The sequence below is a fragment of the Hypomesus nipponensis genome, chromosome 11, assembly GCF_054491055.1.
Source record: "Hypomesus nipponensis isolate SF chromosome 11, ASM5449105v1, whole genome shotgun sequence".
NCBI lineage: Eukaryota > Metazoa > Chordata > Actinopteri > Osmeriformes > Osmeridae > Hypomesus > Hypomesus nipponensis.
Genome location: NC_140371.1, coordinates 16,896,658 through 16,917,294, shown reverse-complemented (window position 1 = coordinate 16,917,294; position 20,637 = coordinate 16,896,658). Strand labels below are relative to the sequence as shown.

At 42.6% G+C, this 20,637-nt stretch overlaps 2 protein-coding genes across 2 annotated transcripts; both read left to right on the top strand.

The window, feature by feature from the left end:
* Positions 1-108: 108 nt before the first annotated feature.
* cacul1 (CDK2 associated cullin domain 1) lies at positions 109-4,078 on the top strand. The gene is made up of 8 exons (XM_084708773.1): positions 109-546; positions 756-882; positions 1,344-1,446; positions 1,554-1,649; positions 1,871-1,973; positions 2,079-2,168; positions 2,265-2,403; positions 2,570-4,078. The coding sequence occupies exons 1-8, from the start codon at positions 246-248 to the stop codon at positions 2,610-2,612; spliced, it is 1,002 nt and encodes a 333-aa protein (XP_084564899.1). The 5' UTR covers positions 109-245; the 3' UTR covers positions 2,613-4,078.
* Positions 4,079-4,466: 388 nt separating this feature from the next.
* mypn (myopalladin) lies at positions 4,467-19,498 on the top strand. The gene is given in 22 exon segments (XM_084709731.1): positions 4,467-4,695; positions 5,646-6,806; positions 9,000-9,175; positions 9,262-9,313; positions 9,434-9,887; positions 9,989-10,063; positions 10,203-10,344; positions 10,615-10,638; positions 11,068-11,184; positions 11,284-11,992; positions 12,666-13,864; positions 13,867-14,152; positions 14,255-14,396; positions 14,928-15,005; positions 16,151-16,372; positions 16,498-16,647; positions 16,738-16,820; positions 17,005-17,134; positions 17,217-17,424; positions 17,552-17,717; positions 17,807-17,940; positions 18,051-19,498. Coding segments are annotated over 21 exon segments (5,886 nt in total). The 5' UTR covers positions 4,467-4,695; position 5,646; the 3' UTR covers positions 18,230-19,498.
* The last annotated feature ends 1,139 nt before the right edge of the window (positions 19,499-20,637 follow it).

The window sequence follows — 20,637 nt, the reverse complement described above, 5'->3', positions numbered from 1 at the left end:
ACACACCGTTTTGTTTGAAATCCCGGTCCGCCATTGGGGCAGCACCAGAATACAAAACGACCGATGTTTCCCTGCACTTCATTCTAACGTAAAGCAGTGTTGAGAAGTGTCGCACAAACTTGTGAGAAAACCACAATACTACGAACCTGACAAGCGGGTGAGAATACTCATAAATTCGTCGCTTTCCCCAGCATTGGTAGCCATCTCTATGTGGATTTTCTGTGTATATCCTGTAAGTCTACAGCATGGAGGATATGGAAGAAGACAGCTTTAACCTACTTGATGACCACAACCATAACTACTGTGAGAACGGAACCCACTTGTATCTCAGGACCAAAATGTCAGATGCTCCCCTGCCACAACCTGTCTCACCGGTGCCTCTCATGCTAAGGGACCATGAAAAGGTCTGTTCCAGCAGCACCAGTAATTCAAAGTTAATGGACTTAGATTCGAGCAGCGAGAGCAGCAGTGAGATCAGCGACATTGACAGCCACGCTTCGTCAGCTCTTGCTGGAGCACTGACTCTGAACTCAGCCTCAAAGTTTCGTAAGTTTGTAGCTAGCACAGACGACGGAATTGCATCCAAAACCACGTCTTTTCCAATATGAGTAGGAAAGACTGCTAAGACCTGCCGCTATGGCTCATACACTTTGACCCAGTAACCATGGTGTTAACATTGCTATACCACTGCAGGCCCACCTTGGACCATGGTCTTGGTTGTTTGACTGATTCTATTTTGTCATTGTGTGGTTCAGTAATGAATGCTATGACGGAGGAGGATTATAGGAGCACATACTGGCCAAACCTGGAGAAAGCCATTGACCACCTACTCATCCAAAATCCCTCGGACCACATCTCTATTTCATATGAGCAAATATACAGGTGGGCATTTTTTTGCAAAAAATAAATCCATTCTCGGGGTACCCTGGTGGCTTACCAGTCAAGTCATGTACCGCGTAGGTTAATATAATAATAATAATAATAATTAGACTTTATTTTTATAGCACATTTCATACAATAATTGCAGTTCAAGGTGCTTTACATAAAATCAATAATACAAGTAATAATAATATATTAATAATAAAAGCCATCAGAGATAAAAGTAGTCAAAAGCTATGGTAAAAAGTCTTTTGAAAATGTATGTTAAGGGCTTCTGCAGGGCCCTTGGTTCCAATCCAGCTTGGGTGTCCTCCAATCTATCTAACCCTTCCATTTCTTGTATCTCTTCACTGTATCTGTACCATTAAAGCAGAAATGCCCTCAAAATAGAAAGAAAAGCTATTCCATGTTTGATGGAACCATGTTATAGGCTAAGGGTGACTGTGTCCCTTTAACTTTTTCAGTTATGTGTACAAGTGTGTGTGTCAACAACACTCAGAGTTGCTGTACAAAGACTTGATGTCGAAGATTACTATCCACCTCCAGCAAGTATCTTCAGACTTACAGGTAAGAAACAAGGGTGTGGTTCTAGAAGTAATGTTTGTTTTGGATTCTTGAATGACCTGTTGGGTGATGAACAAAGAATATAACTGTTATTTATTGTCTGTCTTTAGATTTGTCCACCAGAGAATTTTATTGAAAGTTTCAACCTTGCTCTAACTCAATACACAGCTGCTCTTCAATGCATAGTTCCTGTATTCATATACATGGTAAATATCAAAATATTAAACATTTTAATGCATGTTCCTTTGTTACATTACACATTTGTTAATGTGATGTTCTTTTAAAAATCAATAAGCTACTTTGCTTCTGCCACAGTTCTTGGCAGCTCTTGAGGGCAAGACCAGTGTTGATGGCATACTCTTTCTCCAAAGCAGTTGGTTGCTTTCTGACAGGTTAAACTCCATCTTCCTTAAATTTGCTCTTTCAGAATAAGTTCTACATTGAAACAAAGCTAAATAGAGACTTGAAAGAAGATCTTATGAAGCTGTTTACTGATCATGTTGCAGAAAAACATGTGAACACATTGATTCGTGAGTACTTTGCTCTACTTTTATAACACCTTGTAGTATTAACCACTAAACATGACTGTGCTGCGTATTACTTGCGGTTACAATATGTTGTTTTTGCTTTCTTAGCTCTTCTGATCAAAGCCCATTCCATGCCCTTTCAAGTCAGACCATCAACTATGGCTAGTGTGGTTAAAGGCTTGTATTGTCTCAAACCAGGTCAGCCATTTATTTAGTAAAATGTGGTTTTGAGATGGTATTTAAATGTACCGGATGTTGTCATGTTATAATGACTGCTGAGTCTTACTGTTTCAGAGTGGGCCCAGTCAGCTCCTGCCCTGTTCTCTGGATTCATCCCTCAGATCAACCCTCCAGCAGTGGAGTCTCAACTCTCTGACTATGCAGCTCATGACCAGAAATTGCAGATGGAGCTCTCTCTTAAGGGCTTTTCCAGGTCGGTGTTTCAAGATTGATTTTAGTACTGCACGTAATGGTCATGACCACAATGTATGGTGGCCAGATCATGTTTGAATCCCAGCACATTCATTAATTATGTATGCTATGAAGGTATTGGATGACTTCGGGATGGCTTTTTGAGTGTGCTTTTTCCCCTGTTCCAGAGGTGACCAGTCTCGCAAGAGGACCAGTGAGGATTCGCCGTAGAATAAGGCTAAGGTGTACTCATCTCGTCATACACAGAAAAACAATATCCAGTCCCTTTGCTGCTTTTTTTACTTACACATTTAAATTAATTTGCTGAATGATGAGTAAAATAGCAATGTATTGTTTTACTATGGCTCTGTCATCACAGGGGTGGCCTGGCTCAACCCAAACGTAAAACACTGTGACTAGGAATTCATTAGCTGATTGGATGAGCTATTTGGGTGAGCCCAAGGTCTGTTGAGCCATAGTTGTGGTGGTGGACAGTTCTTTTTGCCTCCTCTAAAAAGCACAGTGATTTCACAACGGTGCTTTTATCCATTTGTTGATAGATGCATGCACCATGATCATTAGTGAGGTGCTACTTGAGATGGGTCTGTGTATGTGCCTTCAGCTCTCCTCTGTTAGGTTTTTCAAGTAGCCTGCGTAACAACATGAACATGGATGACAACCATCCTGAGGTCTAATTCCTGATTTCTAACCAGGAGTCCTGATGTCTAGTTGTGATGTCATCAAGACTTTTCATTGCTGCTAAATAGTTTCTAACATTTTATTGTACAGATCTGGATTTCACTTTCTGAGTAAGGAGACATAAACATTGATTGAAATTTAGTTGTATTGATCATTCAATTGATTTGCAAGATTTTGCCATGATGGCATACTATGAATCTTACTTGTGCTAGCTAAGTCTTAATTGCCAGAAATCTAACATGCCAAGTAATCTGGTTATTATTTACGTAACTTTTACAACCTGATTTTCATACATGCTGGTCCTGTGCTATAGATAGTGAATGCAAAGAGTTTTGGGTATCTCCCTGTGCTGGCTTAAATGATGGCCATAACAACAAGTGTTTTTGCTTGAAACTGAAACATTGTGTGAGAAAAATGGTTGAATGTGGATATTCCAAAATTGGCACTTTCTAATCCTGCCCAATCCTATACTAAATTGTATAAGCCTGTTTGTTCTCTTGGTCTGAAAATGTTGTGTAAATTGTTTTTCTTTACTATTTTAACTAGGTTGTACATTCAAAGCATGCCAAAGATTATTCACAGTGCTTTTGTTTACTTAATGCATTGGGATGAATGGTAGTATATTTTTTAATATCAAATTCCCTTTGTTGCTGCTCTATCTATTGTAGTCACTGAGCCAATTAATGATCCATATTGATGAACATTTTTGGTACATCCTGAGTTTGAGAAAAACTGTGTGTAAGCTTGTACAGTTGGTTGATGTAAATGGTTCTTGTCATAGCAGTATAATCATACAGTAGGCTAGCTACTGTAAACAATCATTGTTACATGTTTAACTTGAATGAAAATGTTTGATACAGCTTTTTGCACTGTTTTAAATGTAATCTGATGCTCAGACTTGATTGTCGTTATTGATTGCCTCTGGCAATTTATTGATGGCTCACTGCATTGTCTTATGTACATATTGACTCATTTCAATAAACAATCTTGGAAATCCCTGTAAATCCATTATTTTGTGCACACCATCTTCTGGAGTGCTTTGTTATTCTTGGTTGCTAGCTCACTATGTACTGCAACTAATGATAGCTTTTTGATGGGAAGCCACTCATTGTAGAGGTCAAGTACTATACACAACCATATTTGCAGGGGTGTGTGAATGTCCTGGTGAACTGTAAGCAAGGACTCACCCTGAGGTTTATCTGCTACAGTCATTTGCTGTGTTAACATAAGTGTTCAGGAGGCTCAACGAAAGGCTTCTAATTCTAGAATGGTGGGTTTTGACAGACGACCGTAAGTGTTTCTCCGCTGGAGGAGGAATCCCTTTACAGAACGCCCCCCATGGCCAATGAGATGGGCCAGGCAACCCCAAAATAACCTGCTACCAGTGGGCTGACAAATGTTACTACTTTTACGGGTGACAGGTTGCCCTAGCTGCTTCCCTCTGTATTTCCCTGTAAAATCCAAGGTTAACTAGAAAACTAGGAAACCTGGGCGGCTGCCTGTGTCCAGATTGTCCCAGGTGGCCACCACCACAAGACCGGAATCTCCCTCTTTGAGCACAGGTGCGCTCCGAGGATTGACAGATCCGAACGGGGCCAGCTGGGTATATTTGAAGGTAAAGCACCCGCCTGTTACCTGGTTTTAATTGTATTTTACTGGCTCGTATTAGTCACAGAAACGGCCCACTGCAGCCCAGTCTCTCAATGATCCATGACGAGTGGTTCATTATGTGCATATATATCCTCTCTTTTTCAACTACAGTTACAATAATTCATTTTTGTTGGGAGGCATTGACTTTTATTAGGGATTGTCTATTTCTAATCTGGAAGGGGCATTACCTCGTGTTATCTTAGTGTCAGTGTCTGCCCCCAAAAACATCAAAATATGATTGATAAAATGTTGTTGAGAACTTGGAAGGATGAGTGGGGACTACTTTTTCTTGGTTTTCTTCATGTAAACTGACTCCTTGCTAATATTAGATATGACTTGGGGGGGTAGAAAGGGTGTGGGGGGCGGGGGGCCAGAGAGGCTGTTTGCAAAGGATTAATGTACACAACAGCTGCAGCTGCAGGTCTGTGAGAAGGGCATTGCTGCTTCTCTTAATTGCGCTGATTTGAGTGTCAGTAGCATCTGGGTGTCCTATCCCATTTCTGGATTCAATAACTACCAAAAGCTAGTGTCAAAAAGCTGAATTCAAGCTGGGTGTTCTGGAATAAATACACCAAACTGAACTTTTATTAGTATTCATTACTTCAATTAACAAAAAATATAAAATGTATGTCTTGGGTTGCATTAAAGCTGTCAAATATAAAATAGACAAGTCATAATAGTCAATAATAAGTAATGTTGATGTTCATTTAACAAAAATTTAGTTTTTTGTTATGAAAATGCATTAGTATTTTTTATGAGATCATAGGCTCATTTAAAAAAAATATTTAGTTTTCACGTTAGTCATTTTAATTCAACATACTTTTCAGAATGTACAAAAGGCTATGTTATATATGTATATAAATACATATATACATATCAATAAAGTAATTACAGATGACTGTTTTTCTCCCACAGCATGACTGAGAACAACGTGGACCAGCCAACTTCAGTATCTCAGCTCTTAAGAGAGAACTACCTAGCGGAAGCACGAGCACACCAAAGACACAGCGAGATGAGTCGCTCTGACTCCTCCTCCTCACGGCGCCTCGTCTATGGGCCTCTCAAAGGCAAGGCTGAGGATTCAGTGGGGCATGAAGACCCCCAGCTCCCAGACCTCTCAGCCTTCCTGAGTCAGGAGGAGCTGGACAAAAGTGTCAACCTGGCTCGCCAGGCCATCGGACATGAGTCCTATCCGGAGAGGGCAGAGGTCAAGTCCCTCACCGCCTCTGCCACCAATTCCGCCACCTGCTCTGCCACTTCCTCTGCCACTTCCTCTGCCACCTCCTCCACCACCCCTATAACCGCTCCCCCCTCCACTCCTCTTGGTGCCCACTCCACCCCCTTTGCTGCCCCTTCTTCCACCCCCTTTACTCTCCCCTCAGTCTTGCCAACCACACAGTTAGCCCCAGAAAGAAAAGAGCATCCACTGACACAATCTACATTGTCAGCAGAGAGACAGACACAACTGCCCCCAATGCAGGACAGTATAATGAGGAATAACAAGGCCCCCAAGGAGGGCTTTCAAGACTTCAACGTGTCAGCCAGGAACACACCTTACGGCCCGGAGACACAGTCCAAAAAGGAGTTCCTCAACAAGGCTGCAGACTTCATTGAAGAGCTCTCGTCTCTCTTCAAGGCCAACAGCTCCAAGAGGATACGGCCGAGAACGTGCAAGGCCCACAGGAGCAGGCATCAGAACAAGAGCCATTCGGAAGGGGCTGTGTTCGCCCTCAACACAGAGGACAGGGAGAGACCTATTCTACCTCAAGAGATGGAGAGGCCTGCTCCTGCCTTCGGCTGCCAGCCTGAGAACCAGATGGACCCAGCTGAGTTTGACCATGCATCGCCCGGGGAGCTCTCCATGCAGGACTGCAGGACTACAGAGGATCAGTATGAGTCTGGGGGGACGGAGGTGGAGGAGACCGAGAGCCCTGTCCTTTCAGAGAACACCTACAGAGCAGAACCTGTCTGTGAACCGCCTTGCTTCATCCAAAAACTGAAAAGCAGGGAAGTTGCAGAAGGCATCAAGGTCCAGTTGGACTGCATCGTAAGAGGACTTCCCATGCCTGAAGTCCGGTAAGGCAAAACAAAACAAAACAAAAAGTCTGCAAAACCACAAACTACTTGTTATAGCCAAGCTATTTGGATTAGAAATTTTACATTGTACCTTCTACACCACGGTAGCTATAATTATTCACGACAGTTTGAAATGTTACAGCTTCTCTTAGATTTGTTTGTTTTTTTAAATGACCTCAGGACACTGAGCTCATTGGTATAAAATGTGCTTGGTTAGAACTTCACTAAGGTTTCTGGATATCAAGATGAGCCATGTGTGTGTTGTTATCATCAACCAAGATTAACTTAGATGTTGGTTTTCATTTCAATATGGCAAATATAGCTCCGAACATCCCTGATGCTTAACAGAATACTTTATGCGTACCGAACATCCCTAACATCAATAGGAAATAGAGTTAAACAGACATAAGAGAACTTCTAAAAAGGCCATTTTAGTTTAGTCAGATACATTAATTGTGAAAAGTTATGAGGTATTATTTTTGTTCAGGTAAATGTTGCTTTTTTCTGAGTCACTAAGAGTGCAGTCTGACAGGTGACACCAGCAAACAGCTGACACTGAACCCTGTGTATGTGTGTTCTAGGTTGTGCCTGGAACATTAGATCATCCTAGTGTCTTGTCAAAGTCCTGCAGCGTAAAAATTAATTTGGATAAGAGATTCTTTAAACTGTCAAATACTACTTGAGGTGTAACTACACGTAGTCTTCATAACCCCCAATGTGACCTATTTGCTCAAAACATCAGAGGAATGTGAAAGGTTGAACAGTTGTCTGGGTTGAGAATGAATTCTTGCTTGAACAGAAAGACAAACACAGTTGTATGAGCAGAGTGGTCAGTGTAAGGCTGCTGGTCCCACTGGTAACGATTCACCTACTGACATGTTCTTGTCAGTGAAAATTTAGCGCCCTGCCATTTTTAGATGGCACTGGCACTGAGCACATCACTTGGGTTTGATAATGGAATTGACAACATTGTTGATGGAAACATGGACAAGTTATTCGGTAAAACCACTGATATGATGGTAAGTGTGTATTTGTGTGCAGTTTTAACTTATTTTTACTTAACTAGGACACTCATGTTCACTACAAATTGAATGGTCCTGTAATGTTTTTAGTCATATGAAACGTTTGTAATATGGTACTGAATGTAGTTTTGAAGTCATTTGAGTTGCTGTGATGTGAATTTGTGCCATCAGCCTGCTTGATATCATATCTTTGTATCACAGGGTTTAGTGTCTGTGGTGTCAGGAGATAGTATTGTACATAATCTTAGTCTATGTTTAGTTTTGTGCGTACGTTGTTGGGACACCCAGTCACAGTGGTAGGCACCACAAGGCTCTGCTGGGGGGGCTTTCCTCAGTAGTGTTGGAGTCCAGAGACAAAATAGGTCTGACAGGTGCAGAGGACGGCGTCTGCAAATACAAGCCAATTCCTCTGCTACTCATACTTTCAAATTAGAGCCTTACACATTAGAAATGACACGCACTGCCAGATGGAACACGGGCAGTACATTCCAGTAATGTCGCCTACATTGCACCCAGGGATCAAACTCAGACCTGCAGAGTGGCACAGCAGAGGGCCTGGTTGGGTTGAGGTCATTTTGAAAACTAGACCAGAAGACTTGGAATGAGCCCAGATATCCTGACCTATGAATATCTCACTGAAAACACCTACAGTATCTGGTGTACCATGGATTACATTTGCTCACTTATTTCAAGGTCAAATAAAACATACAAAATTCAACTTTAACTGACATGATACAGTATATGTTGACGAGAGGGTAACATATGAACTCCTATCCACATGTTTATAGGGGATTCTTTGACAGCATGATAACCTCACCCACCTAGAATAGAGTCATAGATCCAGAGAGGCTGGGAAGACACCCCTGAGAGTGAAAGCTTAACTATTGATTCAGTCATAACAATTGAGTGGTTCTTATCAAACAAGTGTTCCCATTCACATCAATTATGCTCACCATAGTGCATGATTAGTGGACATTTACTGGCACTACAGACTGGTGTGGCTTCTTTTACAGGGAAAGGCATAGCTGTTCCCCTGAACTGGGTATAGTTTTACTTACTGGCAGTCAGCCAGGGAAACAGTGAGCATACTGCAAGACGCTCATCATCACCCAATAGAGGAAAGTGCAGTGCGAGGTGGACTTGTCAAGCATATTTGTATTGTGTTGCGCAGATGGTTTTGTGAGGGGAAGGAGCTGGAGAACAGCCCGGATATTCAAATCATCAACAACGGCGAGCTACACTCTCTGATCATTGCAGAGGCGTTTGAGGAAGACACTGGGCGTTACTCCTGCTTCGCCTCAAACTTCTACGGCACAGACTCCACCTCTGCAGAGATCTACATAGAAGGTGACCACTGTTGTGACCTTCAAGACACCTTGTTTCAAAAGTGCTGTCCCCTGTTAAGTGACATAAGCTTTTGTTGATGTTTGCAGGAGCCTCCTCCACAGACTCTGATGGGGAACAACGTTTTGAACACGCAGCACAGTGAATACTTTTTCTCACTATAAAATATTATTGAAAGATTAAATTTTAAGATAAAATTATACTGATGCATTTAGAATACTATTATAATGAAGATGTGTTTTTTCCTTTGTAAACCCAAAGACTGAAGAGCAAAACAGCCCAACTGGCCCCATTTGTACCTGTGGTGGCCAATACAGGGGTGTCTGCTGATGTGGAAGACCACCACTCAGAGAATCCTGAGGAGCCTCAACAGGAAGTCTCTTCAAAGCCATCTGGTCTCATGACCACATCCTCTCTACCTCTTCAGACAACAACCACTGTGATTCCTGTTCTGGAGATACCACCTGCAATTCCTGATCAGGAGGGCTTTGCACTGCCAGACGCCCCAGAAGTGACAGCACCTGTCCAGGAGATTCCGACACTGTCATCTCTAAATACAGAATCTACACTGGCACACGACAAGCCGAGACCTTTAGCTGCTTTGGCAACGTCCATACTGCTACCTGTGCTTACTGCTACAACTCTACCACTGACCCAGGTGGTCTCCACTGCACTGCCCATCCAAGTGGCTTCCTCACAAACAACTCCCCCTGAGGTAATTTCTTCTCAAGTTCTTATAGTATTTGACCAAACACATTCAAAAAATGTCTGTTATAATGTATTAGTGTAACCTATTTGTTTTATTCCTGCATCCAGAGTCAGAATTCCAGCGAGATTCACCTTCAAGAATTAGACTTGAGACCTATTATGGCTGCTCCTGTATTCACAAAGGTAAACCTCCACCAATAATCTCCAGATTGTTTTCAGAGATATAATACAACAGATCATATATAAGGAGTTACAATTATATAAAATGTATTCACAATATCGATCTGAAAGTGAGGTTTAACCAACAGTTTTGTACCCCCAGTCTCTGCAGGACCTGTTGTCGTTGGAGGGCCAGCTGGTGGTGCTAGAGTGCCGTGTAAAGGGGGTGCCCTCCCCCAAAGTCAGCTGGTACAGAGATGGAATTGCTCTGGAAGACTCCCCTGACTTCAGAATCTTACAGAAGAGTAAGTTTACAATGTGTTTAGGTGCCTATGAGACACTACTACCTTATATTTAAAAAATCCTTCCATTTGTGGGGGAATAAACCATAGTTAATACCTGTGAATAATTATACATAGTACTTAATCCATATCTAAATGCTTAAATTGCTGACACTTAGTAATTCTTGTGGATATCTAATATTTTCCTTGTTTGACTTGCGCTACTTAAAAAACATATTATCTCTTATTAATACCCATGAATGTAAAAGTTGTATCCTGTTTTCTTATTTTCAGAGCCTAGATCCATGGCAGAGTCAGGTAAATATAGCATGAATTATTTCTCTTGAACATGATTTGTGCACCTCTCAGAAAAAGCAGCTCATTTGCAGTACATGTAAAAGTGCACTTTACAACAGTGCACACCCTCACTCTCCTGAGATGTTTATAGAGAGTCTGGTGTGGCCTGTCTCTTTTCTAACCCCCCCAAACATACGCCAGAGTTGTTTGTCCTGACTTTGGACCATATAAGGCAGCTTGTCAAACGGGGTCTTAGCTAACGGCAAGATCTTGTGATTGGAAAGAACTGCTCTGTAGCGGCTCTGACATTTTATGTTTAACTTCCTCTGAGTGTTAAAATTCCACTGTTTATTAATGTTTTTTAAAGGCCAGTATCAAAATGTTATCTAAAATGTCTCTCTGCTAATTGTATGATGTCAAATGTGTATATCTCATTTGCATTCATTCTAGAGGAGATATGCACTTTGGTCATTTCTGAAGTTTTCCCTGAAGATTCTGGAACATTTACTTGCACTGCAAGCAACAAGTATGGAACTGTGTCCAGTATTGCTTCACTGAGATTAAAAGGTAATGTCTCTAATATACACTGAAAATGATAGTATTTGTTAGACAATATCTCTCAGTATTTGTTGCAATTTATTTATCTATCTGCCTGCACTTCACTAGGCAATGGTAATAACAGCAATCATGTGCAAGCCAGTCAACTCGCAGAGCCTTCACTATCTGAACTCCTGAAATCTCAGTCTGAGAGCTCTATGAGCATCAAGCCACACTCCAGCACCATCCGCTTGGACCCTCTCAACTCCAGTAGCCTACGCCTGGACCCTCTGAGCACCAGTACCCTGCGTCTAGACCCTCACCGCTCCAGCATGCTGCGGCAGGACCCTCTCAGCACCAGTCTCCCCAACCTGGACCCCCTTAACCTCAACTCCCTCCACCAAGACCTGCCAGGCTCCACGATGGTGCGTCCAGACGCCCAAAAGACTCACGAGGGGGCCTCATTTTACAAACCTCTCACAAGCCCACTGACGACCGAATCCCAAAGCACAAGCTTTAAAAATGGTCAGGAAGATTCTAGACCTAAGGCAGCCACTGTTGGGTCATCTAAAGGGGAGGGGATAGTCAACCACCAGAATGTTACCCCGACTGTTGTGCCGCTGCCAGACCCCCCAACCTCATCCTGCCTGAAGTCTGGGGTCCTGGTAAACCACAAAGAGCCTCGGTCCGGCTCCAGGGTGGGACTACGTGTTCACTTCAAACTGCCAGAGGATGAGGAGGATGAGGATAGTGACCGATCCAACAGCCAATCAAATGAGGATATGGATCAGGCATCAGCCAACAAAGAACCACCACCAGTACTGGCCAAACCAAAGCTGTGAGTGTGACCAAAGTGTATAAAATGATGAAGTGAGCGAACAGACATCAAACTATTTGCTCTTCTACTGTTTATGTCTGTGTGAGCATAGGTTGTCTTGGTCTTGTGGTTCTTATTTTGAAATACGGTAGGTAGGGTTTGGTGGGTTGTTTTTAGAAAAGTAAACACTGAATGTGGGAGGAAACTTCTTGAGAATTTTGTTAGAGCAGCTATACTCTGTATCACTGGTGGAGCAGCTATAGTTTGAATACTACTGAACACATCTCGGCTTGACTATGTGGAGTTTTCAACTGCATAAAAGAATAGATGGGACATATTATATGTAAGTGCAGTGTTATGATTTTGTGTCGATATTTCAATATCTACACAAATTTTAATATTTGAAAGTTTGGTGCAACAGTTACTATCGGATGTTTTACATGGCATGCAAGTGGTAAGTAATGTAATTCAAACTGGATTTGCAGCATGTTTATCAGTATGGTACTGTTGTGGATTGACAAATCAAACAATGTTGCGTGTTGCCTACTGTTATCCCATAAATGGGCAGGAAATTGTTGTGTGCTTTTCAACTGTGTGAAGATCACACTGAATTTAAAACTTTGTGCTCAGCCTGCAATGCTCATTTACATATCTGATACCTTTGTTTTCCATCCTTATTTTGACCATTACTCAGGGACCCGGTCCAGCTCCAGCTCCTCCACAATCAGGTCCTGATGGAGCAGCAACAGGAGGGTGAACCCTCGAACCAGAAGGAGGCCTCAAACTGGCCAGCAAAGGCACACCACCACCACCCCCACCCACAATCAAAGTCCCAGGTTCAGCCTCTGCCCCAAGCAGAACCCCAGTCTCAGATCCAGGTCAAATTGCCATCCCAGCCCCAGCCTCAGCCTCAGCCCCTGGTCCAACCTCAGCCCCTTGTCCAGCCCCAGCCCCAATTCCAGCCTCAACCTCAGCCCCTTGTCCAGCCCCAGCCCCAGTTCCAGCCTCAGCCCCAGCCTCAGCCCCAGTTCCAGGCCCAATTCCAGGCCCAGCCCCAGTTCCAGCCTCAGTCTCAGCCCCAGCCTCAGCCCACAACACAGTTCCAACCCCAGTTCCAGCCTCAGTCCCCATTTCAGCCTAAGTCCCAGTCTGAACCAAGCCTACATCCTCCACCCATCCCCACATTCATGCAGACATCTAATGCACCTGTATTTACCACAGCCCCCACATCTTCACTGACCTCCATTCCTGTGACCAGACTACACACCACCACTGCACCGCTAGTGAGCACTATGCCTGCACCACTGCAAAGCATCACATTTGCACCTCACTTGAACTCCGCCCCTGCTCCACCTAAGAGCACCCTGCCATCCCCTCCCCTTCTGAAAACAGCTCCTCTCGTGACATCCCCTCCCCCTGCCCCTCAACTGACAACAACTCCTGCACACTACATGAACACAACATACACACACCCCTTCAGTGTAGCAGCTGTTACCCAGATGAACACAATTCACGCATCTCATCTGAATCTAGCCCCTTCGTCCCTGCCTAGGACCCTACCCACCACCCCCCAGTTTAGCTCCCCCTCCACCCCACATCTGAGCACAGCCCCCGCAGCATCACTCAGCTCCATCCCTGCTTCTCTTAACAAAGTCCCCACCTCCCTTCAGGATACCTCCCCCTATCCCATGCTGAGAAGCACCCATGCTTCCCTAATGAACTTGGCCCCCACATCCCAGAGCTTCAACTACGCTAGGCCCAAGGAGTTCATCGCTGCCCAGAGCCTCTCTCCAGTCAGGAGTCCCTCTCCGACAGAGTCCCCTGTTCCCCTGCTCAATGAGCTTGCCGCTAAGCTCCTATCTTCCACAGCCAAGTCCCCCACCTCCACTCCCTTCTCCCCCCGCCTAGAGTCTTCCCTACCAGGGTGCTGAAGTCCCCCACCAGCCCAACCAGCCCCACCAGCCCCCTCAGCTTCATGTCCTCTCCCACCCTGGTACCCTTCCTCAACTCTGTATTTGCTCTACGGTCACAGTCGCCCCCCCAGGCCTCTTCCCCCACCTCCAGCAGCTCCACCCCCAGCCCCATTCAGAACCCCGTAGCCTTCCTCAGCTCCGTGTTGCCCTCTCTGCACACTTCACAACCCACCAACTCCATGGGCCTGCCCAGAAGCGCTCCAGCAGGGTAAGTTCTCTTACCTTTTAGCCAACAATCATCAACTGAGTATTCCCTAAAATGTCACAATGTCATAGTGGTTGATTGTACGTACAAACTTGTTGTCCACAGGCCTCCTCAAGGCATACTGAAGAAGGTTCCCAGGACTCGTTTATTGTCAGACGATGAAATTCGAGACAGCAGAGAATCCCTCTTTCAAGATATAGAGAAAAAGCTTCGGTTCAAAGATGACGCCACGCGTTTTGTACAACAGGTAGTGAAGATCTCTGGAACAGTATAGTTATTCAAGCACATCGTATCTCTAGAATAGTTGTGATCTCGCAATATGCATCTATTGCATACATTGCGGATGTGGCTTGGAGTGTAACCAATGAATGAACAAAACAAGTGTTTGAATTGTACAAGGCATCAAGGAGAAACAGCATGATGCATTCTCTGTTTTTATTATTTTGTTTTCTTAAACAAGGACTTTTTTAGTTTAATTCAGAAATCTCAGTGAAACTGAGAAAATCGTGAGGGAATATCTGGATTAGCTAACCTACACCCAACAATAGCAGAGTATAGGCAATCACTCCTCTCCAGATCATTAAATTCCCATAATCATTCATCACCTGTGTGTCCCTGTAACTTCATGCGTTTCAATCACACATCACTCATTAGTGGTACCTAGTCACTAATAAGTGATCATGTGTGAGTGTGATCTGTATGCATCACAGTGTTCATCTGCGCGTGCGTGTATGTGTGTCTACATTGGTGTTCATCATTCATCCCTATCCTCTCATAGAAGCCGACTAATGAGGGGAAAACAGCAAGCAGACCCCTTGGACCAAACATTCCCGCTACTGTCTTTAACTATGATGAGGTACAATGAACTACTCTCCCTCACTAGCATTGCTTTGCTTAACAAGCAGTCATAAAGTATGGATACTCGACTTTCAGTTGATATATGGTTAATCATTCTAATTGCACATTTAACCTTTTGTCAATAAATCGCATGTAGTATAAAAAAAAAATAGAGAGTAAGTATATTGTTAGTGTATCAGAAACAAATCTTACATTTAGTTATTATATACATCGAAGACATTTCAGCAGATTATTTCATTTCAAGTCATGTCCAGTTTACCAGGCCACCTGCTGATTTCCCGTTTACTACATTAGAAGCCAATCATATTCCCTGTTCATTTCATTTCTCATAATGCTCCTACATTTAGAAACACCTCAATATCTTCATGTATTTCTGTACTTAAATCAAAATCAACCCAAGTACTTAAGAACAATAGTACTTTTTATTTGGAGTCTTCACTGTAAATAGGAACCTGTAATGTGTAAATGTCCCAAACAATTTTCTATAGTTTGGTGTTTCCTTGCGTTATAAAAAACTGGCCAATGCTAACACAATTGGGTTTGAGTTTGTAAGTCTCTAGTTCTATGGAATCCTGTTCTGGCAAATATTTACATTTTTCAATGTCCTCTCTGTTAACTGTTCCATCCCTCAAAGAATGATAGTAGGAATGCTGCTGCATGGCTATTGTGAAGGTTTAAAGCCACAATCTGTAATAATGTCCAGTCGGCATCGACCATTTGGGCTATTACAGAACCTACAGGCTGTGGCTTTAACACTAATGGGTGTTTTCCTAGACTGATAATGACTCTCCCTACAGTCTGACAAACACTATATGAGTATTTGGTTCTAGGATCAGTTCAGTGAAAACCGCCCCAATAAGTTATTTTTACGATGTGACGGTGTCCTGGTGATTCTTGTTCAGACCTCATTATCAATTGAAATTTTATTTTTTGACACAGTGAATGTAAGATTTCACTGTGATGGTGTTACCATATTTTTTTTGTCAAATCACATATCTGCCATTATTGATTGGGGATCCTTTAAACCAAATCTGAAATCATTCATGTGATTTCCATTCATGCATGTATCTCTTAGTTATCTCAACTAACAATATCAGCATGACCGTGAATATTATGTTGACAGCATGGACTTCCTCGTTCTAGGAGTACAAAGTGTCCAACTTTGAGCATAGACTGATGAGTGAGATAGAGTTCCGTCTGGAGCGTACACCAGTGGAGGAGTCAGACGACGAGGTGCAACACGATGAGATCCCCACAGGGAAGTGCATCGCCCCCATATTCGACAAGAAGCTGAAGAACTTTAGGGCCATGGAGGGTGTCCCAGTCACGTTCTCATGTAAAGTCGTTGGCATCCCTGTACCTAAGGTGAGGGAGTGATACATCACAGAGTAGCACTGCGTATAGTAGGCAGTATTTTATATAGATTTTACAAATGACAGCCAGTAATGTTAAACACAAATTTACTCTTGTTCTTCATCCGTCTGTTCAAGGTTTATTGGTTCAAGGATGGAAAGCAGATCCTGAGTAAAAATGATCACTTTAAGAAGATCAGAGAGGGGGATGGAACTTGTGCCCTCCACATAGAGACCACCATCAATGATGACGACGGCAACTACACTGTCATGGCAGCTAACCCCCAGGTATAGCACATGTACGACTCATGCTTAGCAAGCCACCTGTTTCACTTGGATCCCAAAGCTTATTCTGGCATGCTGTTTAAAACCCACCAGGGACGAATCAGCTGTTCCGGTCACTTGATCGTCCAAACCAGTCCCGTACGAAACCGTCTGACACCCATGATTCACTCTCAGAGGTGAGCAGGAGTGAGTGTGCAGTGTGATCAGCAGGGGTAAGAATGATCCCTCTGCACCATGAAGAGCAGGCATGTCTGCAGCTCATACTGTTTGTTACTAATAATGGCTGCACCAACAACAGGATTTATTTTTAATTTATAACGTGCGTAACATGTTCTTCTCGTTCTTCTCTCATGGCTACAGAGTACGGGCGCGTGTACAGGAAGTGGAGGAGGGTGAGCAAACCCAGGAACGCTTTTTCCGACCTCACTTCCTCCAGGCTCCAGGAGATATGCTGGCCCATGAGGGCAAGCTGTGTAGGTTAGACTGTAAGGTAGGTAAGATAACAGACATTAGTAATTGAAAGAAGATAATCAGGAAGTGCTGTTGAAATCCTTTTTTATTTTTATTTTTAGGTGAGTGGCCTTCCAAACCCAGAGCTGATGTGGTTGATTAATGGAAGGCCCATCTATCCAGACTTCTACCACCGTATGCTGGTGAGGGAGAACGGTGTTCATTCACTGGTCATGGACCCCCTGACACAGAACGACGCAGGGACATACACCTGCATTGCCAGCAACAAAGCGGGACAGAGCTCATTCTGTCTGGAGCTAAAGGTTGTTGGTATGTTGTCCATATAAAGGGTTAAGAGGTTGATTTGATTCTATTTCATAATGAAGACCTTTCAAAAATGGCATAAAAATCACATGATAGTTTGGTCTAAAGTGCTGTTGTTCTCTTTTTCCTTCAGAGAAAGAAATGAAACAACCACCCCAGTTTGTTGAGAAGCTCCAGAACACTGGTATCCCCGAGGGAACTCCGGTCAGACTGGAGTGCAGGGTGGTGGGCCTGCCCCCTCCTGTCATCTTCTGGAAGAAGGACAATGACAGCATCCCTTGCACAAAGGACAGAGTCAAGTCAGTCAATTACTGCTACTATACTCAGTATAGTCACTATAGGACAAATGATAACTTTGGTGTTCTGACATTGTTATGTCTCCTTACAGCATGCACCAGGATGCCACTGGTTATGTGTGCCTTTTAATTCAACCAACCAGGAAAGAGGATGCTGGTTGGTACACGGTGTCAGCTAAAAACGAGGCTGGTATCGTATCATGCACAGCTAGGCTAGACATCTATGGTAAGTTTTATGTACGTATCCCCTCCCTCATCCCATGTTCTTGCTGCAAAGTATTGAGATGACAGAACGTCTAAACACGTTCACTCAAACCGCTTTTTTCAAATCTGTAGCCCAGTGGCACCAGCAGGTCCCAGTGCTCATGAAGAAGTCTCAACGCCCTGGAAGCCGCTATGCTGTTCTGACAGGTCAAGGCCTGGACATCAGGTCTGCCTTCCCCACCACAGACAACAGCCCTATCCTGTTCTCCAGCTCCCCTGTGGAGGCCACACTGGAAAGTGAGGAGCTGTAATCCGGACAGGAGACATCTTACTGCAACCATAGAGACAAAGACACCACACACACTATCCCTACCAGCACTGGCTCCATCAATCTAAACCACAATCATCTGTAGCCTTCTCACCCAGTGTGTACTGTGGCATGAGCTGTTATCTTCTACATCTGGAATTACATAACTATACATCATATATCTGGGGAGGTGAGAGGGAATACAGAGAGAGGATTACCATATGAGAAGAATGTCCTGTGATTTGTGTGGTTGTCAGATGTGATATATAGACATTAGAATAACAGAGAATTTTTGTTTCACCGAATCAAGAATCCTATTTGTTAAACTGTCAACCTAATGGTGTGGCCATTCCTACTGAACTGCATCATTTGTACTGTCTTATTCACACTGTCTCACAAAGCAAGTGCAAAGTCTTAGTTCATGAGTCACCTCTGGGGTCCTCTAAAAGTTTTGAATAATAGATAGTTCAGGTTTTCTACTTCCTTGTAGCATCATCGTGAGATTATAGATTAACAATGAGTACAGACTTTCATTAAGCACTTCAACCTGTTTTTATGGCATCGTTTTAAATACATAGTTTTACTATTTATATGGGTTTCAGACCACTTATTTTTACTGTAAACTTAGAGTATATTAAATTACAGTGTATTGAAGTTAGTATTATGTAGTAGTATGAACAATTTGTGGGCTGATTCACCAATTCTATGTTTGCTAAAGAGTAGATTGTGAAAATATATTTACAGTTATTTGAATTTAACTATACTTTGACTATACTATATCTAGATTCCCTTTTATATTCAATTCAAGAAACATTATTGTTAAAACGTCACACACCTTTACACCCCATTGTTGCATGCTTAAGTAAATGAAAACAAGCCCACTGAAGACAGGCTCTGTTACTTCTCACAGCCATACAAGCACAAAGTTCTGGTCATAGTAGTTCTCCTTACTGCACATCTAGAGCCTCATTCAAGGTTTTGCATTTTAAACATTCAAACACAAACATAATGTTTACTTTACAGAGTTGAGTTTTTAAAGTGAGGAACTTTGGCTGCTCTGTTATGTCTTTACAGTAATATCGTTTTTCTTTTTAAAGATATACATGTGTTTTACAATTTGTCTACTGATTTGGTATTTTTTGTTAGGCTAACAACTAATAAATAATAAATTAAATGTTTAAAAGCTTCTGTTCAAATAAGTTGCACCATGTAAAATAGTTATGATATGTAAAATATATATAACATGAGAATAAAGTTGTATTTATTAAAACAATTCAGCTTTGCAGAATTACAGTGTTACTTTGCCCTTTGAAATTGTACATGGATTATTATTTATTTAGTATTTTCATGATACATAAAAATTACAAAATGTTGACTGTCCAATTAAGAACAGCAAAGTTCAAACAGGCATGAAATCACATTCACCTTACTTGACCTATTTACACTGCTAAGCCTCATTTCACCAGCTGCTACTTGTTGTTAGATGAACGTGTTGCAGACTGATAGATTTCTATTTGATTGTAGGAAGGTTCTAAGACATATTTGAACATTTTAGAAATATATCCAATCATAATATCATAATGAAGGTCCAGAGTTTATGTTTATAAGAGTAGTAGGTAATGTAGGAAGCCCAGTGTTATTCTCATGGAGGTTTTTATGACTTAGGCCCTTAGGTCTCTGCCCCATTTTCTGCACCATAATACATCAAGTGTGATTAGCCAGAAGTGATCGGTTTCCATTTAGTGTAGGTGAGAAAACTGTCTCTACAAGGTGAATGTAATGTAATATTTGAGTCAAGCTCAATCTTGACAGTCACAGATCATAATTTGAAAATGTACCCCACTAAAGGGGTAGAATGACATTCACTCAAACCTAGACAAATCATCGAAACAGTACGTAGTACACTTTCCCCTTTTGTATACCATACGCTTCATTCCTAATCTCTAAACAGATCTATCATCCATCAGGACATTGTATGATACTTGACACCATCAGAGTAGAAGGGTCACTGCTTTAGCGTGACATATGGCTTTTAGCAGAGAGGGTTGCCTCACCACCAGACAAGCCAATCATTTGTGTCAGTGGAAAAGCAAGGCTGGAGGATGTGGTAGGTCCAGGGCCAGGGCACTGTCTGAGACAGTGCCCACAGACACCACAAGCAGCAGCTGGCCACCTACGCCAATCTGTAATCAATGAACCAAACTGGTAGATGGGATTATATGCCTAATTGCACAGACCATCTCAAAATGACCAGACAGCTCTAGTTTGTGTCCATGACCCAATATTGAGGCCAGGCATTATCTTGAGCATCTAGTAGTGATTAATGATTTATGTGCTGTAGGCTATTACATACTTAATACTTTACGATGACATTTGTGGAATAAAATTCACAAAATTGCTGCAAAAAGTTAG